The 26,614-nt window shown below is 38.8% G+C and overlaps 1 protein-coding gene across 1 annotated transcript; it reads left to right on the top strand.

Annotated features, from left to right (window-relative positions):
- The first annotated feature begins 10,093 nt into the window (after positions 1–10,093).
- On the top strand, positions 10,094–26,062 carry Hmx (H6 family homeobox). The gene is made up of 3 exons (XM_083096296.1): positions 10,094–11,652; positions 21,765–22,099; positions 24,479–26,062. Exons 1-3 carry the CDS (start codon positions 11,057–11,059, stop codon positions 25,330–25,332), a joined length of 1,785 nt encoding a protein of 594 aa, XP_082952422.1. The 5' UTR covers positions 10,094–11,056; the 3' UTR covers positions 25,333–26,062.
- The last annotated feature ends 552 nt before the right edge of the window (positions 26,063–26,614 follow it).

Raw genomic sequence — 26,614 nt, 5'->3', positions numbered from 1 at the left:
CGTAAACTCGATCTTCCGCATCTCCATTATGCGCGGACTGTACAACTTTACATGGTCTCTCGTTTTGGCCCTGATCTCATGACAGAATTTTTTGGGTTTCCTTCAAAGAGCTCGGATCGGAAAGCAAAAAGGAGGAGAGGAGAGAGCGGATGAAAGAGGGATAAACGGAATATTTGCGCGGGGAAAATACGCCGGGTGAACGGAAAACCGCGAGAGAAGAATGGTAACCAAGTTAATCGTGCATTATTCACGAGATACATTTAGCGGAGTGTAACATTAATGGCGATGAAACGCAATAAAAATTATACGCCAAGCAAGCTCCTTTTTGCGAAGGATGGATTCGAAATATGTAGTGCATTATTTAGAGATATAATTAAAAAAAAATGTTCAATCGAATGGTTTCCATCAAGTCCGAATGATATATTTATGTATAGACATATGAGCGAATAAAAAAAATTACGCACCATCAAATTTTCAAAAAGCTCATCTACTGATTCTGTTATTTCGGAATTAATTTTTTTTTGTTCGATCGGAATTAATTTTTAATTTTTTGGAAAAAATGATTTAACAAGTATCAATGATCTCTAAATTATAAGCGATTGAAGATAAAAAGCACATAAATTTTATGAGTTAACAAAGGAAATGCAAATTTCCGATATTTTAATAGAATCTCAATTATAAACTTTTTCATAAGAACGAAAGCCAAAAATTCTAAAAAAATTCTGTTTAAAAAAAGCTTGTCTGACATCCTGTATAGAAATAGAAAAACATACTTCCTTATATATTGTACTAATATCCGTTAAGAAATCATACGACATCATCCAATGAAGTGTACGTTTCAAAAGAGCAGTAAATTATGTAAATAAATTTTATATATAAAAAGTAATGGATGTGTCGCGCGATACCATATTTTACGATACATTTTAACTCGAGAAGAGAGTTAAAAATTTACTCATACGTAATACAATGCGATATACGCTGCTATATAGTTTACTGTTTAATTAATCATGCATTAAAATAAATGCGTACGTGTATTTTTAATTGTGCGCTTAATAATTCGATATCCGTTCACATTTTACTCGTATTTACGAAAGTCATTATGAAATATTTTGTATTTTGCAGAAATAATGACGTATCAATTTTTCAACTATTCGCATATCATTAAATATTTAACACATAATTAAAGTTATAGTTAATGTTTTATTAACATGCGAAAATAGCAATCGGCACAAATTTTTAATGCAAACTTTCATTGATCTTTTAAATCTTAATTAATATAATTAAATTTCAGCAATGTGTAATTTTTATGTTAAAGATGTTTTATTAACAATACAAATAATGATAATTTCAGTTAAATAACACGCAAATCTATTTTATTATTTATTTCCATAATAATTGGAAAATAATATCATGTTGAAAATTATTAAGAAAAATTATTGCAACATTAATATAAGTAATAAACGAATTACACACGTTTTTTCAGGAGCATAAAATAACTATTGTATATTAGTTATTATGTGAATAGTGAGGATAAATATTAAAACCTTATATATAAGAATTTAATATTTATTATTAAATAAAGGATATAATATTTATTATTTATTATTAAAACTGACTGTATATATATGATTATTTTTTTTTATTTCTAAAGGGTTTTATTCTCCAAATAAATGTGAACGAGATGGTTTCAGAAACGCCTTAACACTTCGTATTTCCTGCTCCTGGCAGAAAACCACACCGAGGCTATTCACGAAAGTTGTCTAATTTGACCGCTACGATTGTCCTTAGGGAATATACCCACCCTCGTCCATTAACACAACCCCCACTATACCTCAAAGTGTAGATCGTAGCCCTTCTCTGCTAGTCGAAACGTGAAAACGCCATTATTAAGCGCAATATCGCGTTATCTCCCGCCGCGATATTGTCATATGTCGCAACTTATTCCGAGCGACGTCTCTTTTTACTGAGAGAAGTAACTTTTATGATATCATCTATGCAAATGTGTGAAAAGTTCAGCATCAAAGCTACGTAAAGCCACGTTGCAAAATAAAAGGCGAAATTTAAACGACGAGGGAAAGGGGAATAGAGAGGAGAAGTTTTCATTATTCTAATAATTTTACATACATATTTATAAAATTGCACTACAGGATATACTCTCTGCAAAAAAATCATGCACAGACGGCAACACGACAGAGCACATGCTTTTAAAATAATAATGAGAGTGATAATTTAATCTCGCAATTTATTTATTATTTACACGATTTTAACCTTTACGCTTTGATTGTCTTAAGACGTATGATGTTACAAATATGATAAAAAATTTTTATTTTATATTAAAAAAAGCACGTTACGTTAATTTATTATAATTACAAATTCTCGGATATTTAGATGTTATGTTTATAAAATTAAGAATTTATTTAAAAAGACATACGGATGCAAATCAAATTCGTTAATTTTAATATCTTCGTCGTTACTTTAAATCGTGAGCATTTCGTACTGCGGAAAGCATTTTGCGGCTTGGCGCTCCTTGAAAATAAAGTTTACCTGAAAACAAACCCCGGTACAGCTCCTTTTAATTCGCGTTTACTGTGAACGGCGTCACGTAATTAGTCGCCCGTTCCCCGAGCTTAATGTAAGGTATTAAAGCCGGCACTGGAATCAGCCAGCATACCCACCTTTTCTCCTTGGCGCCTCGTCCTACGACTTTCAGACTCCTCGTTTATCCTTCCTCTCGTCGCCATTGTGTCCTTCTCCTTTTCTCTCTATCTCCTTCCTGGCTTTTAAACTGTAGCTGTCGTTAATCGCTCGTTATCTGTAAGTATCGCGCATTCCTCTTCTCAAACAATACTGCTCCCTTCCTCCCCTTCTCCCTAGCATAAGTAATTCAATTTTCCCATCCCCTCGCAATGAAGGTGATTTCCGCATCGTTGGAAATTCGTGATATCAATGATGCTTTTAAGATTAGAAACGACTATAATTAAGCGAATATGTGCTATCGACTTAAATATCACGATCCGAAAATAAATCTCATGTTGTGTGAATATTTAATATCTTTTGATCAAAAATAAATTAATTATACATAATGCATTACTCTCATATCTGTTTGCAGAGATTACAATATATCGAATGTTTTAAGCATGATACACTTTCTTTCAACTGGAAATCTTTTGATGAAATTTTTTTAAAAATGTCAAAACACAGCAACAGCTTTATATGATTGAAATTGAAAAATATTTCACGAGAGAACAGAGGAAAAAGAGAATTAAATTTCAGGTATGAAAATAAATAACACATCTTATTTCTAGTTTAATTATAAATAAACTTAATATAAAGATTTTATGCAAATTTTTATTTATAAAAATATTCAATATTAAATGAAATAAAAGTTTTCCGGAAAGAAAGTGTCGTTGAATCAAATTTTCGTTGGAGAAAGATTGATATGAACACTAGAGAGAGATAGAGAGCAAAAAATCTATAGTCGAGAAGGAATACATTCGGAACATCTTGTATACAGGGTGACCCATTTTAACTTAGGCAGCCAAATAACTCGAAAAATAAGCAAGATAGAGAAAAATGTTTTAGACAAAAGTTGTATGGTTTCGAGGGGGCCATAAGATGGTATCATTGGTTTGACCTTGAAGAGTCATTTGAAGGTCACGTGAAGGTCACTTCAATTTTTTTAAATGGAACATCCTATATATTTTTGTACATTCTTGTAGCTCATCTCGAGAGCTTTCCAAAACACTATAATTAAGTACATTTTCGTTAAGTACTTTTTGAGTTATGAGGCTTGAAATAATTTCTTAATTTTACATAAACCGTAAAATATCTTGTAAAATATTCATTTTTCGATTACCTTACCTTAATAGTTTTATGTACAAAATAATGAGAGGAATCAATTGGTGTAAAGAAAACACATAGTTGTTTCGAAGAAAAAATATGTAATTTGCAATTAACAATTCCATATTTTTTCTTAAAAACAACTATGTGTTTTCTTTACACCAATTGATTCCTCTCATTATTTTGTACATAAAAGTATTAAGGTAAGATAATCGAAAAATGAATATTTTACAAGATATTTTACGGTTTATGTAAAATTAAGAAATTATTTCAAGCATCATAACTCAAAAAGTACTTAACGGAAAGATACTTAATTATAGTGTTTTGGAAAGCTCTCGAAATAAGCTACAAGAATGTACAAAAATATATAGGGTATTCCATTAAAAAAAATTGAAGTGACCTTCACGTGACCTTCAAATGACTCTTCAAGGTCAAACCAATGATACCATCTTATGGCCCCCTCGAAACCATACAACTTTTGTCTAAAACATTTTTCTCTATCTTGCTTATTTTTCGAGTTATTTGGCTGCCTAAGTTAAAATGGGTCACCCTGTATAATCTCTTTATACATAATAACGTGCGGGGAGAGAAGCACGGTCTAATTACTTCGCAAAGTAAATTCTCGTGGCAGGATGAAAGGAATCCCGATAACACAAATCGGGCGTGCTAAAATGCGGAGGCTGCGATCATTGTTGCGGTGCACGGTAACAGTATAAATTTCACAGCAGGTCGGCGGCTCCCGATTTGCCGACAACCGGTCGAGAGGGAGCAGGACGGAGAGAAAAAAAGGGGCACGAGACGTAGAAAGAGTGGGACGAAGAAAGCGAAGCGACGATGTAAAGAGAGGGAAACGTCGAGTGGTTCGAGAAAAAAAAAAAAAGAAAAATACCGAACGCCTCGCAGCCACCGTAGGGAGATAACAAGAGAGGAAACGTGAAGATACACAAAGAATCGAAGAGAGAGAAAGGGAGAAAAAGAGAGATACAGAAAAGGTGCAGACAGAAGAAAAGTGAAAGGAGGGTAGTCTCCACCGGTAGCAGGACTGGTCGCAATTCTACGTCGGGGCTCGCGCGGCTCGCGAGAGAGTGGTTCGGTCAGAAGTATAACGGGGACCCCCCGCGGTAGCTTACCTGCATCATCGACTAATCACATCGGATAATAGGGAACAAAGGCGCCCCTGTGAAAAGTGAAGCATACCCACCACTTACCTCTCTTTCACCCTCCGCCCCCCCACCGCCTTCCTTCGTCCCGTCACTCTCTCTTTCTCTCCAACTATCCGGTCTCGTGTCCCAGGAGAGAAAAAAAGAAAGAGAGAGAGAGTGATAGAACGAAGACAGCACCCTCCCCCTCTCGCGAGAGAAGAAAAGAGAGAGGACATAATCCTCTTACGCACCAGGCACAAAGTAAAATACAGGCGGCACAAGCGACGCACTCGACCGTGGACCGTCCCTAGTATTACGCATCGGCACGAATGAGGAAGAGGAGGGAAAAAAAAAAGAAAACGAGAAGGACGAAACGTAAAAGTAAGGAAGACGGAACGAGGAAGGGGGCACCTCTACGTAGGGGATACATGAAGGTGCCGACGAGAAATCGACGCGCCAGGAAACCTTCGGTCGCATTATGCACAGCCTCTACACCCGCCCGTCCGCGAAATCTCTTAAGCGGCTGCCAATTTGAGCCGAATCTCGAAACTTCAATCGCCAGCACCAACCCCCGAACCCTCTGTCCCCATCCCTCCTTCCAACCGCTTCTGAAACATGAGCCGCTCGCTCTTTGAGAAAGCTCTCGATATAACCTCGTTATAGCGACTCGTCATTGGCTCGCGTCTTTTTGTTCCGTAATCTTTTCTCGATATACATGTATATTTATTATAACGCTTTTTTTTAATAATCATCTTCCATTGATATTAAATGGAAACATCTTCATTATTCGAGCAACACACAAATTCATAAAATTAAATATACGACTAAGATTTCCCTCTAATATAAATTAATTTCCCTCTAATATTTCCTTTTTATATTAATTAACAATACGCCTCTCTGTGTATCTTTCTTTATTTTTTTAAATATAAATAATTTAAAATAGTAAAATCTATATAATAATCTTTAAAAAATCTTTTACTTTTTAATTTCTGATAGTATTTTGCTGAAGATCTTAAATGTTCAACTCTCTTATACATCGAGAATTTCTAAATATTTGAATTTTAAATGCGTTTTATACACAAGAATTATACCATTTTTATAGTAAAATTCTGAATCGTGCAGTTGGTCCAAAAAAGGAATTTTCTACGAATTCACGCAGAGTACCGTATATAACGATATGCGCGATAATAGGATTTCACTATTCGCAACGATTGCGACTATCGACTCGCATATTCCAAAACATTCGGTCGCCTCTGCATTTAGGATACATTGGGTGAGAGTCCGATTCTACAAAGCGCAGTGCACTTTGACTGGACGGTCTAATACTCTTCTCATAATGCGTTTTTCTATTTTCGATAGGCTATTCGACTATTCGAGGCGGTATTGCAGATTACTTTGCCTGTAACTAAAATGAAAATTAAAAATCCAGAAACACGGCAAACTGTTCACTTTTTCTACGTACTTATAATTATATACTTTTCGTTAATGCAAAATCAATGATTTTTATTCAAAATATTATATAAATATTTTTTCAAAATACGAATATTATCGTTAGACATTTATTTGATGATTTATTTATGATGAGATGCACATATCATGCTTTATATATTTATACAGAAAAAATATATATAATATTTTTATATATATCCATAAAAAATATTTTATATATATATTTAAAAAAATTATTATGTCATTCTACACATTGTTAATATTAGTTGTATTAAATTACTTTTGGATTATTATATATTTTTTACATCATTGATTGATCACACATTGATAAATTTCATAAGATATAATATTAAAATCTATAAGTAATAATGGTAAACATGTGTATGCGATTATACAGTGTTTTTAAAAAGTTACCATTACGTGGAATCGTATCGTGACTTGAACGTGGTTACAAGTGTATAGCGCTATTCAAACGCATTAAAGGATATTTAACCGAATCATAATTGTATTGTGAATGGAATATGACCATCCGTCATAACGTAAATCGAGTACGCGCATAGAAATATATACCGATTAATGTGCGAAGCCAGCGATATATACATTTATATTAAATTCTATTAGATGTAACGTAAATGATCGTACAATATCGATACGAAAATCATACTTTATATTAATGTGTTAATATTTGACTTTTTAGCAGATTCACGAGAGATGTTTACCAACAATTTTCTTGAATTGCTTGTCATTACATATCGACATATTAATATAGATTATTTTGGAAAATTAATGTAAGAATATAAAGCACATAAATATTCTAAATATATTTACACTCTCTGTTTTTCACGGTTTCAAAATACAATAACATTTTATCGTATTTTTCCACTTTTTTATATTTATTTATTCTAATTTATAATTATAATATATTTATTATTAAAAGATTTTTTTCAATTTATCTCAAACACATAATTTTTTTTCAAGATTCATGTTGCATATTGATTAATAGAATCTATAAAAAAGAAAGAGAGAGAAAGAGAAGGAATGGTGAGAGTGTACTATATAAAGTACAAAAAAAAAGGAAACATGCTCATACAGAGAGTCACTCTGTCGCAGCTTATCGCATTTTGCAAAACGCACTACTAACGACGCCGACGTTCACAATTATTTCTTTATTTTCTCTCGCAGACGTGTAACAATTTTTATCCCCTTCTATCCTTTCGCCTCCGCAAGCAAAGACCGAACTATTGGCTATTTGAACCTGCGAGCGGTCGGGTTGCCGCTTTGCGGCTTTCCGTGCGAATCCCGCGAGGTGTGGCTATCGTGGCGTGCGCGCCGCTCATTTACATCCGCCCGACTTGGAACGTTGCCGTTAGCAGCGCTCTGCCTCTTTGCGTTTTTATAACGGTACATCTTGTTTATGCCCGCGTATTAATTATCTCGGCCGCGGAGGAAAGGGCTAGTTTTTTCAGACGCGGTTTATCGGCGACATCGAACCGGTTGAACTTAAATGGGATTAAATAACGTTTCCTCTAATTAGCTCCGTGGATTACAGAAAGACGAACTTGATTGGACGGATTAAGAGATGTAACGCATTAAGGTGTGATTGTCGGGAAAAATATCCCGTTTGAGAATTATCGCTCTTTAGGAATTGGATGGTATATTATTTTAATTATTCCCAATGCTCCAAGTTTAACTAATTGTCGAAAATTAATACAGAGACTGATTTTTGGCAAATATCGAACTCCTCTTGACAGTTTCTAGGAAGACCTAATTATGGTATTACAAATTATTTTATACCAAAGATATATTTTTATCAAAACATGTAAAATATAATAAAGAATATAAAAAAAATACATTATTAATAAAAAAGAAGAAATTGATCAAAAACAAAAAAAAATATTTCAAATTCAAATTTGTCTCGATTCAACAACATTACACTATATTTTTAATTCTCCTTAATTACATTTTTCCAAAAAGAATGTTTCATTGATAAATGAATCATCATAATAATTGCGCGTGTTCGGATATTCAATATTATTTTGAACATATTTCAGGAAACTGAAGGCAATAAATAATCAATCCGCGATCCACAAGCGGAATATGGCGATTATTATTTCACGGATGCAGCTCGAGAGTCCGAGGAAGCGTCCTCCAATCGATAAACCTGACGCGTAGCCCGCTAGGAAAGCAAACGGGGAGAGGACGATCGCATGTCGCGGCCCGAGTCGTCCGCGTGATCTACCCTTAATTTGCGTCGCCTTGACGAGTATTTAAGCCCCCGCAGTACTCCTCTTAATTTACCTGGACGACAAACGTCCGATATCCTCTTTCAACGGATGCGTTTAATGTACTTGCACGCGCGAATGCAACGCGTTAATACACCGATGCGTATAATGCATATAGGTACATAAGGCACAAAGAAGGTAATAGAGATTCTCAAAAAGAGAAAGAGAGAAAATGAGAAGATCCAAATGAGAGAGCAAAGAGAAGAAAGAGAAAGAGAGAGAGAGAGGGAACGAGCAAGGATGAAGAGAGCCGGTAGATTAGGTGGGTATATTGTGCGGTTGTGAACGAGGACGTTGGTATAAGTATAGATACACCAACGGCGGCCACGGGTAGGAAGAGACTCGACGAGGCGAGCTAGAAAGGCAAGGAGAGGGGTTGGCGGAAAGCGGGAGGGCGGAAGGGTAGGCTATAAAGGCTAATTGGTTAAAAGCTCACCACTGGCTGCAGGCTTAAATCAAGATCTTGGAGTGTTATAATGGATAAGTAACACGGCGTGGCACGGCCACCGCCACCGGGTTGTGTGTTACCCCCACGTCGTCGTATCCCACCTTCCCCCCCTACCCCCGGCCCCCGTCGTCTCGCGTATAACCACCCCGTCGCCGTGGGTTCGCGTTTCGAGCGCGAAACGTCGAGGGCGAGTATCTTCCGAGTTAAGGACGGCGCGACCGACGCGATTGGTCCGCGGCGAGGGTTACCCCGGCGGGTAGTCGAGTCATCGATCGCATCTCCATCCTATGAGAAGTCCGCAAAACCAACCCCTGACAAGCTGCAGGCTCCGCCCCGCCACCTACCTACCTACCCCAACAGCCCCGACACCCCTTCCGACAACTTGCAGCTTAGCCGTCCTCCGCGCTCGCTCTCGCTCGTCATCCCCCTCTGCCTTCTTCCCTCCCCCCCGGTTCCCACCGCGCGCGCCAGCGTGTTCCCTCGTTCCGTCTCCCTCCGACGCCCTCTAATTTATCCACTCGCCCCGTTCCAACAAACGACGCTCACCCCAACCAGTCTAGCTATCGCGCGGCGCGCAATAACTACCCCGTGACTCTCGAAGCGTGACTCCGAAGCGCTCTTTCTCTCTATCTTACTTTCCGTCGCCACCGTTCTCCCTCCTCCTCCTCCTCGTCGCGCTCTCCCCCTCTCCCCCCCCGTGTTCCTCCTATCCTCTCGCAAACGGACACGCGAGTGTATATGTGTTGCACGTATATATGTGCGCGCGAGAGCGAGCCTCTCCTCATCCGTGTGACCTGCGGTTTCTCCGGCGTTTTCCTACCCTTAATAGCGAGCACACAGGGCTCCTATCCGCCGCGGCTCGTCACTTTGCGCCGCGAAGCGTATCGCGGGACACGAGGGTGCGCACTGCTCTCTCTCTAGCACGGCCGAATATTGTCAGCGCGCGCCGACGCTCTATCGTTACGTCGCGCGAGTCGAAATTCCGACGCGAACGTGTCATCGTGTCGCGCTTCGCTCGCGGATCCCGTGATTTTTTGCCACGCGAACCGACGCCGTCCGAGCGATCCGACGTACGCGTAAGCTCTCTCTCCGCGTCTCCTCGACGTCGATCCGCGAATCCGTCGCGTTTCGTTGGACCGGATGGAGGACGAACGTGCGACGATGACTCTTCCCGCGATGACGGCCACGCAACGTTTGTGACGAGTGCCCGACGATCAGTGGAAGTGACTCGAGGAAAGTGACGGCACGGATAGCGCACGTTGGCCTGGTGTTGCAAGCGCGAGAAACGCTTTGCGCGCACGAGAGCCGTGAACGAAAGAGAGCGGAAGGAGAAAAGGAGAGGAGAAGTTATCAGGCTGGAGCCGATAGAGGTGGTGGTGAAGAAGGAGAGAGCAAAAGAGAGAGAGAGGGGGTGTGATAGGTGGCGGAAGGACGATAGGGGGAGAGGACGAAGGGTGGACCCTCCAAGTGTCTTGTCTCTTATCATCCTGTCGTCCAGGGTATCGCTTACGAATGTCGCGCGATCGAGCGATCCGTCTGCGATCCACGACGACGCGCGAGACGCACGTCCTGGCGACGGCCGCGCATCATCTACCACTGACGAACCTCGTCATCTGAGTCACGATCAACGCGCTGTACGTACCTGTGTGTGTGTGTGCGTGTGTGTGTGTCATCCTGATATGCGATCGTCCACCGAGGACGGGCCGCGCGAGACGGATTCCGCTTAACTTCCGTCGACCGGTCGGCCACTTGCTCCGAAAAGCATCGAGAAGAAGAAGAAGGACGCGCGGCTGCGAGGAACGGAAGTTGGCTCAAAGAATCGTGTCGGGCTAGCTGAGCTAGCCGCGGAAGAACTGCCGCAGCAGGAGGTCTCCCCGGGTGGCCAGGAACGTAGGATGTCCGGCGAGACGGAGATCGAGGTGTCGGTCGTGTCGGAGGAGGATCTAGAGTTGGAGGGCTCCAGGAGCAGCTCCACGCCGGCGGAGCTGCTGTTGCAGGAGAAGAACGGCAAGTCCGGCTGCGGCTTGAACAATCACCACCACTCGTTTAGCTTCGACTCGGTCAGCAAACCGGCGCTCAGGCCTGCCTGCAATCCTCAGTACACGTCCTTTAGCATCTCCAGCATCCTCGGCAGACCGGAATCGCCGCCCGTCGATTCGACAACGTCCACGGGTTCCGGGGAGAGACAGTCATCGGACGTCGACCGAACGTCCCCGCTGGCGCCGGCGAACTCGCAAAACTCGCAGAGGGTCCCGCCGTCCTGCGGCAGCCCCGGCAGAGTCTCGTCCTCGCCAACGTCCCTGAGGTTGTCCGGCGGTCAGCGCGGGATCCCTGCGACCGGCCACACTGGCTTGGAAGCCAGAGCGAATTCCGCGAGTATCGGTATCGGATGTGCTACCAGTCCGACCGCGACCTTCTCGCCGCCCGGCGACGCTTCCACCAATCCGCTGCTGGGACACCAAACCTCAGCAGACCTCGCGATGCTATCAAGGTACGTGGCCTTGGACTCGATTTCCTGTCTTTGCGAATTCTCTTAGCGACAACCGGTGAATTAATCTTTTCGCACCACTTTTCATGCGTGAGACTGCAAAATCGTATAGATGATGAGTCTCTAGTTCTTGGAAATTTGATGAGACGGTTTGATTTGATAGATTCGTAGATAAATGAAAACTCTTGAAGGATAAAGTCCCACGATGGCTAAAGTAAATAGTGTAAAAAGAACAGCTGTTAAAATTTTATTATTTAATTGATACGATTAATTCTTATCTTCATGTCATATGAAAAATATCTTGTAAATAGTTTGCTATTACTTTAAACACATCGCGAATAAATAAAAACGATAAACAATAATATCGATATTGTTATCAATCACATTTTCAAAAATTGCCGTAATTTTTGTAGATCATTAAATGCACTTATCAGCTGCAAAAAATAAGTTTGTCATTGCATAACTCTGTCTGAGATTACGTAACGTCTACGAAAATATAAAGTACTGACAACACGAATGACTGTTGGTTCTACATTATTTACATATGACAGAAAGATATTCTTAAGCTGAATACAAGGGTTAGGTGATGCGTCAATGAATTTTACATGTCTCGTTCTGAAAAGTAAGATACACAGCTAATATATAGAACGTAATGGATGTCATGCACTTTCACTCGAGAATGTAGCCTTTTTTAAAGTCTATTTTCCGTAATAAAAAAAATTTGCATACATGTCTCTTTTTCTCTTTAATTTTTAACATTGTTTAGCTTGATATTTTTATCTCGTTTAAATTCCATTGAAAGTGCATTTCATAACAAATTCTCTTTCTTTTTTATAATCTTCTTAATTTTCTCCAATTCTAGTTAATTTTTAATTGATTATTGAAAATATTAAGAGGAGTTATTTCGAAAACGATCAGCTGTTCTCTTGATTTTAAGTTTAAACCCTGAAGAAAGGTCAAAATCTGCGACAACTTTATATGTCGTGTGACAGGAACAGACAAGGAAACCGTGAAAGTGAAGCTCTGTTTCTAAATTCAGTCTTAAAAACGACTAGCCGAAGAAGCTTTGCGTTATTCTAGCGCGAACGATGTTTTTATTTTTTATTTCCATGGAAAGCAAACGTTGTATTTTGCGAAAAGGCATACATAACAACGTTTTTATAATAATGCTTTTTACTAACACGGCGAGAGCACTTTCCAACGTTGCAAACACGTGTATCGCGAGCGTGTCAGTTATTTGCGCGTACAACATACACAATACCTTTATATTAAACTCAGTTGATGCGGCAATGTGACCTTCGGTTTTATTGGTTGATGGCGTCGAAATAACTGGCCGAAATTCGAACCTTTGTACTGATTGGCGATCGTCATTCATTTCACGTAGAACGATATGTCTGTCAGTCGAGTAAAACACGAGCACACGTCGATAGTTTATTATTTATAACATGCAGCTTGTAAAACATTTTTCTGAGATTTTTTAATTTTTTAATGATAAAAAAATTAAATGGAAATAAAACAAATGCATTTCCGCATAATTCAACAATTAAATGCTATCGTTTAAAGGCTAATTCAATGGTCGGCACCATTTAATATTAATGCAAAAGTGTCAGCAAATGGAGTTGCTAATACTTACTAATGATTAATTAATTCGCAACAATGTCGTTATTCATATTCGCCGCTCGCGTAATTGGCAGAATTGTTGAATAAATTAAGACCGCGCCCTTCTCTTCTCTCTCCCAGGCAATTAGAAACTCCACCGCGCGCTAATGTTTTAACGATAAAAATACACATTCGTGAAACTTTGACACCCGAGAGATTCGACAATACCATCGCGACGGATTAATATCCATTGCTTTATCATTGTTGTTGACATAATTTTACACGCACATGTGTGCAAATGCACGGAATGCTCTCTCTCTTTCTTTTGCATTAGGAATGCAACAAAATGCACTAACTAAATTATAAACGTGTACAATACTCGTTTAATAAATGTCTAGGAAACTTTAATTTGTGCCATATGAAATAATTGTTGTATTTTCGAAATTGACTGAAGAAGATATATCTATGTAAGATGTTCGAAAATTACCATTCTCTCTCTTTCTTTCAGTTTTGATCAATTTAAACTTAACTTTCTTTAATTATATAAAGATACTTAATAAATACACTATTATGTTTTAATACTGTACGAGTTAATATTCTAGAAATAATAACAAAATTTCCTTTTTAATTGATTCCGCATCATCCTTGTTTTAACAAGAAGTTTATTAAGACTTGGTTACTTAGTTGCTTAAGAAGTTCAAAATTGAAAATTATTAAGCTGCAATTAATAATGAGCACCCTTGTTCGACATTTTCGCGGAAAGAAAGCTGAACTTCCTAGATTCACCTGGGAGAAGCTTGAAATATTTTGACTCGGTTAACGCGGGACATCCTGTTCCATAGCAATATCCGCGCACGTCGACCTGGATCACGGGTAGAAAGGGATGTATCCGGGGGACAGTTTTCGCGCGAGTCGTTTAGACCAAAGATTTTCGTAGGCGTGAGCTCACTCCAGATCAAGATACACGACATATTGGGGGGTGGCGAGACATTAAGGGACAACGAGTGGGCGCGTGCGGTGAGGATTATATTATGTGGGAATGGACCGAGAAAGGGTCCGTAATGGGCCTATTAGGCTGTCTCATTTAATAACAACCGTAGCAACCCACCCTCTTACATTACTTACGTTACTTAGGAGGGCCCCCGCGCTGCTATCGGATATTGTATCTACGAGGAATCCGAGCGCGGCACTGTGCGCCGCAAAGGGGCAAGAGAGACTCGAGGGTTCGAGATGATTTTATCAGATTTACACCCCCTCCCGATTGACGGCCCGTCTTTCCCCTCTTCCTCTCTCCCTCCCTCCACCCTCGCTCTCGTCGCCCTTTCTCCACGTCCTCGCCATGCTTGGCTACCGCCGCGACAGCGCTACGTTATTGCTTGTTTTCCACCCGTTTACCAGTTGATTAAGTTCCACTCGTATGCACCGTTGGGGCACACTTCAGTCAACGAGAAAAGCCTCGTCGAACGGAACCCTTCGCGCAAACAAACTTACCGCGACTGATAAATGGTAAACGTAAACAGATTTTCGTCCAAGGCATATAGCAAATTTTATTCTTGCCGAAGGACGAGATTTTGACACCCACACCAGATTATAAACAGCATCTTATGATCAGCAAAATCCTCGTAAATTATATCCTTGTCTTTATCAGGTCTATAAAAATTTATATATTTATATTATATATTTAAAATAAAAAATTTTTAAATAAATAAAAATTTATATATTTATAGAAATATTTAAATGTATAGAATTTGTAGTGTATATAAAAATTATCAAGTATTAATTTTTTTAATTAGATAAACTAATTGTAAAAGCGATGCTTACATTGACGATGTAATGCCACATCCTGAAAAATATAATCAACTTCTTTCTTGTTCCGATAAAAGTCCATCCGCAAATGCAACTTTACGTAAAATGGATATAGTGATGCACTGATGATTTCATTTCTACGATTGCACAACAAAGAGCAAAAGAAGCGCGTCTCGCTCATAATAATCGCACCACGCCATAAAATTACTATATATATCCTATTTGGATCCATTTGCGCGTTTAAATACAATTCGACAAAATTTGAAAAATTTGCGCAGCAGCGTAGAATTTCGCGATGATCGTGCGTTCACGCAATACACCGTGTACGTATATGTACGGACAATGTATACGTATATCCGGAGCATATTTCGCAAGCACGCTAATTAACGTTGCCAGCTACTGCCAACAAAATTCCCTGTAATTCCCGTCACGCGCGTCGAGATACCGATAGGATATCCCCCTCAAGAGGGGCAGTAAAAAATCAATTAGGCGTTGAGTGCATAATGGATGCGGATGAAACACCGTACACGTATAGTCCAAGGTTAAGGAGCCTAAGATTCCCTCGAGAAACAGGCACCTATCCCGCGGCCCATTTAGCTGAAAAGCCAGCAGCCCTTACGTCTCTCTTCCGGGAGGAAGCGCGCAAGTTCTAGACCCGATTTATTATTAAATCGCCGCTCTACGCCAGCTTTTGAGATTCTCGCTCGCCAAGGTCGTGGAGAGACGAGTGAGACGCCATGCGATCTCGGCAGCCTCCATCCTCCTACTTATGACTGATCAAATAATAATATTTCTCCGCAGGAATAAGTACGCGCGCAGATTTACGCGTGGGAGAGAGAGATACGTCCGATATATACTGATGCACGCTTTATGAAATCGTAACAATCGCACACTGAGAAAAAATCTGGTTGCATTAATTAGAATTCTGGTAGATTCAACCAGTATGTCTGTTGGAAAATGGACGAACCAGAATTCTTGTAGGAATTACCAGATGAATCTGATTAATTTCTTCCTGTTAAATTTATCAAATTTTCTGGTTAATAATACTAAACTCACCAGCACCAAGTCGTCTAAAATTTTTTCCATCTAATCTCAAAAGTCTGTTTAAATATTCTGAATTCCAACAAGATTATTGAATAAAATTTATTTTAAATTCAGTTTGTTAGAAATTAAACTGATAAACAGTGATGCAAGAAGAGGATGAAGCTCAAACACATACATCAGAGAGCTAGCGTCCTCTTTCTGGCACTACTGCTCGTAAGAGAAAAAGAATATACTTTGGATTTAATGTTAATTCTAGTTCTTTATATACATTTCATGGCAAATATTGAATACGAGTTAAGTTAAGAGTGGCTCGTCGCCTAGCGGCAAGCAAAGAAATTAATGTAACAAGAAATTTTATAGATCCAACCAGAAAATACTAACCAAATCCTTATAGTAAAATCTATTAAACGTTCTAGTTATAAAAAATCGAGTCTTATCATGATAACTAGAAATTCTTGTTTGATTTAACCAAAATGTCTTCAATCATATATGTCTTGTTGGTACAATCAAACGATTTTTCTCAGTGCATCTCCGAGAACCTCCGACTTCTTAAAATGCGACTTGAACTGAAGAAATGTGCTTGAGGATTGACACGTACACGCTGCACATTTTAAGGGATCCGAATTGACCCAAAAAAATTGTGGGAATTAAAAAGATGGGCGTCTTCGTATTTTAATCAAACTATTATAAAATTTATCTAGAAAATTGAATTTGCCCATCGCGCGTAAACGAATTAATAACACACGCATTCGCATTTTGTCGCGTTTCCAATTCCTGCGTTTCGTTCGTGCGGCTCGCAAAAGCCATTGATTCGAGTATGGGGTATCGCGAAAATATTTTTTGCTCGTCGCGATTTTGCGAGAGCTTATATTCAGAAACGTTACCGCGGGCGCGATACTGCCGCGAACGAAAGGATCCGATAATCCGTGACAGAGACTGCCTCGTTAATTACAGCGCTGATGAATGATTCGTTAATTAGGGTGGAATCGCGCTACAAGTTTCAAAGGAAGATACGATAAAGCCTATTGTGTATGATCGCCTATTCGCGAACGATATGGATGTTTCGACGTTGGGAACAAATGCGGAATGAGCGACGGCGGCGGACGTACATATGGACCACGGATCGTAATTGCGGTGAGATACAATTCTCTGCGTTTCATCCGACACTGATTCGCTCGCAAAATGGTCTCTCGATTAAAAAATTGTACAAGAAGACGCGAAATGTATAGCATAACGTATAACGAATCGAAAAATATATAATTTCATCCCGGCCTTCGATAAATCAGTCTTCAACGTAATTTGCATCCTTATAATGTCTAATATTATTTCTCTGTAAAATAATTCTTTGACAAAGAATTTATGTTAGAACGGATAATTCTGATAATAAAGTTTCCTCTAGAATATGCATTACAAGTTAAAGTTACCTCTGGTAAAGATGAAAGTAAATTTTCCGTTTCATCCATTACAAGTTAAAACCCAATGAAGCTAACTAGCAGATTTAATCGAACACTTTGAAAGCCAATAAATTGTTGTTGGGTCATCCCGATGACGCTTCATAAGACACTGCTGATAGATTTTGACATGCAATCATATGTGTGTATAAACGAAAGAAAATTAAATGAAAAATGATTACATAAGTAGGATTTATTTTTTAATATTATCCAAAAGTTAGTAATAAATATAAATTATCATTCGTCTATTTCTTTTCTCTTTACTCTATTCTCGTTAATATCCCAATAATCTACTTTTTCTGCTATTTCTTTGTTTTTATTCCTTTTTCTCAATAGAATAATGATCGCATGTTAAGCATACAGATTGCAAACCGCTTTAGGCGCACTTTCGCTAGTGAACACGATCGACTTCTCTTTCTTCGCTCTTAACTATCCCTAGTGTAACGATACACGACGAAACGTATCGTGTTACGAGCGATCGTTAACGGCATAAAGAGTTTATATTTGAGAATGGCACTTACTCATTGAACGCAAGCAGAAGCAGAATAATAATCAATACAAGCAAGCGGTATAACATGTTATTAAAGACACGGAGGGTAAACTTTAACGGAAATTTTCAATAAAAGCGCATTGCTCGTATTAAAAATATATACAGATTTAAAAAAAAATAGTGCCAATGCAAAAATGTTAACAAATTTGTTCAAATCAAGTTACAAATAAATTAATAATATCGATTAATGATATGTTGAATTATAAACATGTATTTTTTCTCTCTTGATATATCCTTGAAATTTTTCTCGGTAAATAATTTTAAAAGTAAGTATTTTAATTATTAAACTTTAAACATAAAATTGATGATTTCATATAAAAAATAATATAAAATGAATAAAAATGTATTTTCTAATTCATTAAGTAACTTTTACTTTCATATGGAAAGTAGTTTCATTACCAAAGTATATTACATCTAAAAGATTATATTATAATATATTATATATTTAAAATTATATTATATCTAAAAGAAAAAAAATAATATATGAAAAGATTATTTCTCTTTTGAGATTTTTCTTTAACTTACAAATGTGATAAAAAATCATTGTTAAAATTATTTTAAAAAAACTTACTAAAAGATATTATTACAAAGCTAATAGATTATATAAGGGGGAAATAAACATTATTAGTTAGGAATTAAATATGGACGCGCGAATACAATTGTTACACTCGAGAGATCATCGACAGGAGAAGAATGGAAATCAGAGGCAAGACGCGCGAGTCAAGTGCATGCTCGATGGCCTGGATAGAGAGAGCTCATTTGAGAGAGGTATCGCTGAAAAATACCTTAAGTACCTACCTACGGAAAAAGAACTCGTAAACCGACTAGCCGCCGAGTGCTCGTGGCCGTTCAGGATGTAAGTTCTGCGGAATTAGACAGTAAAAGGTGGAGGATCTCTTCACCGAGAGAAAGCCGAGTGTTTGGTGTTTATACCTGCTCCTTCAGGGAAGGGTCCCTGAATGCTTACAAACAGGCGGTTGTCAGATTTCCTTTATCTTTTACGCGGCATTTGTGTGTCCCGGACCATCGTCTCTCCTCTCCCGTTAGCCATGCGAAGCCCTCTCGAGCACCTCGATATCTCGTTTCGATGCCGAGGAAATCGGGGGAGGAAATAAGAAAGAGGTGCCGAAGATCGCGTGTCACTCAAGAATTCTCTAAGAAAGAATTTCTCTTAATTCCTCCTCTTCGCTTCGATCCCAGCAAGTCTCGTTATCGTTGTTATTATTATATTTATCGCTCGGAGTAACACCCTCATCTCGATGATAAACAATTGATGTGTGAATTTTATTGAACAGATATCAAATCATATAGAAGCATTGCTGATTTGTTAAGACAAGAAGCTGAAAAAGAGATCGATGTTAGATCAATTTATCAAAAATGAAGAAAAATTTATTAAACATTTCTCTAAAAAAAAAAACCGCGAATGCATTATTGTAATTTTAATTGGCTCAAGAACATTTCGAAAAAACAAGAAAAAAAACAATAATACTTTTTTGGAATTTAAATAGTACGAAGATGTTTCTGATATCAAATTGTAAGATTCTTGAATTATGCAATCTTAGGAGATTAATATCGCTTTATAAAAGTTAAGAAAAAAATATTACATTGTTTCAAGAAAAACGAAGAATATCGCTAAAGAGCTTCCAAAATGGATTAGCGAAATAAATTTCATCAATCGCGGACAATTAAACTAGCACTGCTCTAGCGAACAAATTGTTTAACCTATCTATTACTGTAGGAACAGGACTATATCGTTGGCTAAGCGACACTAGATGCAAAGTACTCGCGATGTCAATACCGCTTCATAAAAGTTAAGAAAAAAATATTACATTGTTCAAGACAAACGAAGAATATCGCTAAAGAATTTCCAAAATGAATTACCGAAATAAATTTCATCAATCGCGGACAATTAAACTAGCACTGCTCTAGCGAACAAATTGTTTAACCTATCTATTACTGTAGGAACAGGACCTATATCGTTGGCTAAGCGACACTAGATGCAAAGTGCTCGCGATGTCAAATACGCTTTCGCGAGACGAGACGCGTATCGAAACGAGATCAGATCGCTCGTCGCAGACGAACTGCCGGGGAAGCGAGGAAGAGGAATATAGGGAAGTGCTAGGGCTTCCGAAGCCTCCTCGGCCCACATGCCTAACCAACCTGCCTGCCGGCGATCTTGCCTGCCTGCCTATATTTCTATCCGAATCGTCGCCGCAAATCGGTGTTGCTCGCATTAAGTTTCCGGCGTGTATAGTTGCAACAACGGCCACTTAGCCGCAATCGGAAGTAATGATCGGGGAAAAACGAGAGTGTTCTCAGCGAGCAAATTTAACAGCTGAAGAACTGGCCGTGAAGACCCAGTGATCTGATGAATAATCTAAAGGCTCTGACCATCGCGCCACGAATTGCAAAATTTCACAAAATGCTTTATCGTATCATATTATCGAAATGGAATATACATTTTTCGAGACTAGTACATGGAAACTGTTTTTATAATTAAAGGAACCATTTTAATTAAGATCTTTTCCGCGCGCATAAGATCCCACCATTAGACTCGCCACTGGAAGGGCCCACGACGCAGGTATAATACCCTCCGGTTAACGCGGCGATCTCTTCGACAGCTTCTTGCTCTAAGCGGATTTTTGCTCTTAATAGCCAGTCGAGCGTTTATCCGTAGCACGTCTGGCCATTGTTGCGGCGCAAACACCGTTTCCAAATATTCCGACAGTGGAAAGCTTTGCTTTCTCCCGAGTGGTTGAGTAAATCCGAAGTAGTAATGGCCGCCGGCTATACTTATCCACGTATGTAACAAACGCATGCTCGAATTATCACAAATACAGATTCTCTTCATATTTATAGCGATAACTGTATTCGTGATTTTTCGAAAGTAAAGTCGAAATTCGTATGCGATGTTCGTGGCAGTTAATTCTTTTGTATAAAAGTTGATGTAAAATTTAAAGTTCACGGATTTTGCAAGTTATCTAATACCAAAGTCAATTCTTAAATTACATGATCTTACTTTTGGCGTAAAAACATTACTTTTCGCGTTCATATCATGTTAAAATATATAATCTAATATAATAACGCGAATATTACGTTAAATTAAACATAACATTTAAATCTCTGCAAATAATAGTTACATTATAATGTAAAAAAAACCATCTATAGACTATGTTTAAAAAATCCCGACTTAAACATTAATCGATTTTTTCATTTATTAAAGAATTTTTAATATCCAACATTAAGTGCCTCAATAACAGAAAGACTTCTTCAAATTAAAATACTGAGAAAATAAAGTCTTCTTGCATATTTAAATAATAATAAGAACGTTTGTTTATTTAATTAGAGTCAAGAAATACATCTAAAAGATATTTTCTTGCTTTCAACTGCTTTTGTAACGACAAAGCTATCTCTACGATCAACATCTTAATTTAAAAAAAAAAATCAAAACCGATCAACTAGACACATCTCATTCGTTGAAAAATCTATATCCGAATAAGATTGACAATTGAAACCTAGTTTAAATCTTCACATACCTTTATTACGAAGAAAACCTCGTCTCCCATTAACTCTCTCAATCACTAGATATATCTCTCTTCAGTCGATAGATCTCTCTATACAGTACTATGTACCAGTAAAACATCGCATGCGTCATCTTGTCGTAGATTGATAGCGAGCCGATACCCGGTCGGCATCGGCGGCCTGTTCTACCCGTCGACGCTGCAGCATCTCCATCAGCATCAGCAGCAGCAGCACCAGCACCATTCGCGGCTGGCCGCCGCGGCGTCGTCCGCTCTCAGTAACGCGGTGCAGGTCGCCGGCCAATCTCCGGACATCGTCGACGCCGACGGTATCCGCGGCGTCCTGCTCGGCGGCACCGGCTGGCCGTTTCCCTGGAGGCCGACCCACAGCCTGCAAACCCTCGAGCATCCCTCGCCGAGCGACGTGGTCGGCACCCTCAGCCGCGTCAGTCCCGCGTCCGCGTCTTTCCCTCAGCGAGGTAAGTCCCAGTTCCTTCTATCCATCTCTGCGTACCTGCGAGCAGATCGAGACGGCTTATTTAGGATAATCCAAGAGGAAGTACAGTCGAAGGAAAAGTGTACGTTGTATGAAACATGTCCCTTCTCTCGAAACCTTGATTAAACGAAAGATAGAGATATGAAGATGCAAAGTATTTCATATTTAATATTTTCATGCATAATAAAATGTGTGTTTAATATTTAAAAATCTGATTAAATTATCATATTTAAAAGGGAGATTAAAACATATTCACACGACTCGAGCTTTTGAAGACTATATGCCACAATTCACGGATGTAAAATCGCAAAGAGAAGGTGAAAAGAAACCAGGGTTAACGCGAGACCTCTCATAGATATACAGATATATTGTCTACATGCGTTGTATAGAAACGAGTACGCGTATATCTATCTGTATATCTCTTCGCGTATACAAATATGCGTAAGGCTTCCACGGCTTCCACCACGACAAATCAACGTCGATCGCCTTATCGTTTCGCTTCTGCCACCTTGCCTAAGCACTTACAATAGATAGTTACTATCCGCACCTATAAACACATCTACGATCGCTCACTAGACTCTTTCCACTTGATATGTCCATGTCACATATAATATTAAATTCTTACCTACGATGATAGTAATAATAATTTTTAGTTATCTTAATTTTCCAGAGATTACATATTATATTTAAATTATATCCTAAGGATCTAATTTAAAAATTAAAAATTAATATAAACTTAAATTTAAAGGCCATAAGAGCTAAACGCGGATGATAGTGCGTAAGTTCAACGAGAAAATAAGTTTTTCGTTGAAACTTATTTGTGTGCACAGGGCACAAATTTTCTTGGTACGATACCAAGCAAATTTAAATAATTCTCAATTCGAGAATTTATTTAATTATTATCCCTCTTTCCCCCCTGTAATGTTGTAGGCGAGAAAAATATCGGGCCAAAAAATATTCAGCGACTTTCGGCCCGATATTTTTCTCGCCTACAACATTACAGGGGGGAAAGAGGGATAATAATTAAATAAATTCTCGAATTGAGAATTATTTAAATTTGCTTGGTATCGTACCAAGAAAATTTGTGCCCTGTGCACACAAATAAGTTTCAACGAAAAACTTATTTTCTCGTTGAACTTACGCACTATCATCCGCGTTTAGCTCTTATGGCCTTTAAATTTAAGTTTATGTTTTATACACAGAGCCTAATTTCTTATATAGTTATTTAAAAATTAATAGATATAAAAATAGATAGATATAATTTAAATATAAAAAGTACAGAAAAATAAAGACAATAAAATACTTAAGGACATATGTGTATGTAAAGGAAATCAAGAGATCTTGTCAATGGATATTGTTTCAATAATAATAGTAATGATATTCACTTAATGAAAAACTGAAAAACATGTATTTTTAAAAATATGTTTCGTTCGATTATATATTTCTCCCAACAAATATCAAATTATTGAAAAAAGAATCGTATTTAGTTTCGTTTCAGCTGACTTTTTTATCTACGCTACAACGATTATTTATAAAGAGAAAGAATTAAAACCATCCTACGCATATTAATGACACTATTATTAATAATAAAATGATCATTTATCTCCGATCACAATATTTTCAAATGTCGTTATATTTATATTTTATATTTTACATTTTATATTTTATATTATTGTGAAAATATATATCCTATTAAAACAATTATTGCAATGTTTTAGAAAAATTTAATTACCGAATAATTTCCATAGCAGAAATTTTCTGGAAAAAATTGCTGAAATATTCGATTTATCTCGTGAAATATTGCATGCCAATTAAAAAACATAAATGTAGAAAAGAAAATATTTACAGAGGAAATGAATAAAATTGTTACGCGTTCCTTTTCTATCGCCATGTACTTTAAAAGGAAACGCGGCGGCGGTATTTTATACAAATATGCGTACGTCGCACAAATAATGTCATCGAATGATGTATCTGCGTTTACATACGCAATTCAATACGCAACAATTATATCAAAATGGATTAATAGAATATTAATTAGCATTCTATTAATTGATTAAATATTCAATACGGATAGAGAAATTGTATAATAGCGATTTATCGGAGTCCGCGTGAGAGAATTTGTAAATCCAAAGCGCTCTCAGATTGATTGACGCATGCAGATCATATTTAAAAAGAAGGGCGATTAACGCATTTACCTTTCTCTCATTAACGATTTGATTATATACGATCAATACATAATGTGGGTCTTGCATATAATTAATTATAATGCGAGGTAAATACGCAGATCGCGCGGATTTATTACAAATACATGGAGAAGGTACACAGTAATGGAAACTCAAGACGCGTATATTTTTTTGCGCAGACGAGCTCGACGACGATAACGGCGACGATCGTTTGCACCGTGCTAGGAGTCCGTCGAGCGGCGACGAGGTTCACGATGATCTCGGCGATGCGGACGATTGTGCAGACGCCGACGGCGAAGGCGAATCCACCTCGACGAGCCTTCACGGTACCTCGGCGGGCGGGGGTGGCGGCGGCGGCGGTGGCGGTGGCAACGGCAACAATAATAGCGGCCAGAACAACGTGCAAGTCGGCGTCGACGGTCGCGAGTCGAATAGCATAAAGCGCAAGAAGAAGACGAGGACAGTATTCTCCAGGTCGCAAGTGTTCCAGTTGGAGAGCACGTTCGACCTGAAGCGCTATCTCTCGTCCTCGGAGCGAGCCGGTCTCGCCGCTTCTCTCAGGCTCACCGAGACCCAGGTGAAGATCTGGTTCCAAAATCGGCGGAACAAGTGGAAGCGGCAGCTGGCCGCTGAACTTGAGGCCGCGAATATGGCGCATGCCACTCAGAGGCTGGTCAGGGTGCCGATTCTTTATCACGAGGCATCAGCCGGCACCGCCACGTCCGGCGTTTCCGTATCGGTGACGGCGCCAGGACCACCGGGTCCGCCGGCGCCGTCGTCGGTCGGCGCGACCTCCGCCTTGTCGCATTCGGTCGGCGTCGGTGTGGGCGTCGGCGTCGGCGTCGGCACCTCGTGCGCGCCCACCACGGCGCAGCCCATCTTCTATTCCCATCACCATCAGCACCACCATCACCATCCGGCGGCGGCCCACGTGCAGGCGCACAGTCTCCTGTCCCACCAGGTGCACCCGCAACCGCCACCCCCACCCCCGCCGCCGCCCAACGGCCAACCACCGCGGACGTCCTCGCAATAACACCGTCCGACGACTTACGAGGGTAGCGTGCATCTGCTGCGGGAGACGACGGCGCTGAACGAAATGATCCCCTTGACGACTTCGTGTCTAGGTCGCGCCATCAGGCTGATCAACGTAGACGAGTAAAATGCGCGATACGGGCCTCGCGATTGTCCGCAACATTCTTTAAAACCGAGCCCGCGACATCGCGGACACACGACACAGCTGTCCCCTCGGCGGTAATCGAGAGCGATGGAACTTGAATGGTTTTCTAATACGGACTATGGGCGATGTGGATAAATGTGAGTATAAGCGGGGAATGTAGAGTCTTTGTACAAATTATATAAGAAGACTAAGGCCCAGTTCAACAGTGGCCAGTTAGCTTAACTAGTAGTTAAGTAGTGATGCCAATCACTGAAACAAAATTCGGTAAGCTATTTACAAGGTTAGATTTTGACAAGTTTACTCGTCCAATATCTTCAGCCAAGCCTCGTCTTTGTCTCTAACACTCACAGCATCAGTCCGCTTATTTTCTATTATCAATTTGTATTTTTTTATTAATGATACAAGTACCAGTTTTTCCTCATGACAAAAATTTGGTGCTCGTATACGATTTGTTTTGATATCCATTTTCGTTTTGCGATGAGGTATCGTAATGAGAACAAAGCTGAATATTAATTATTTTAGTGTTCAATATATATGTATATATATTTTCAATATTTCTTATGTATATTATGCGAAAATGCAACTTGTCAAAATCTAAATAGTACCTTGTAAATAGCTTACCGAATTTTGTTTCAGTGATTGGCATCACTACTTAACTACTAGTTAAGCTAACTAGCCACTGTTGAACTGGGCCTAAGTTATGTAAAATGTAATGCTGAAATACTGAACACTCTACTTTCAGATAGATATATATTTTCCTGGACAAAATTAACGCATAATTTCTTTTTCACTTTTTCTTTAAAATTTAAAATTAAATATCAGCTTTTAAAGAAAAAGTAAAAAAAATTATACGTTAATTTTGTCCAGGAGTATATTATGTATACCTGATGATAATTATTTTATTCTCTTTCTGTATCATTTCATCGCAATAAATAAAATGTTAATAAGTTGAAACTCTACATTTTCTAAACATAAGCTTATACTTATATCTCTATTCACATGTCTATTCATATCTTGTTATCTAGAAAAGTATATAATATTTTGCAAATTATTTGATAAAATTATTTTTGGTGCTTGATAAAGAGGTTTTAAGTCGCAACATACACAATTTCGTTTATCTTGAATTATATAAAAGATG

The sequence above is a fragment of the Camponotus vicinus genome, unplaced genomic scaffold (assembly GCF_025532165.1).
Source record: "Camponotus vicinus isolate PSW18456_S1 unplaced genomic scaffold, iyCamVici1.0 SCAF_4, whole genome shotgun sequence".
Lineage (NCBI taxonomy): Eukaryota > Metazoa > Arthropoda > Insecta > Hymenoptera > Formicidae > Camponotus > Camponotus vicinus.
This window is presented reverse-complemented; position numbering and strand designations above follow the sequence as displayed.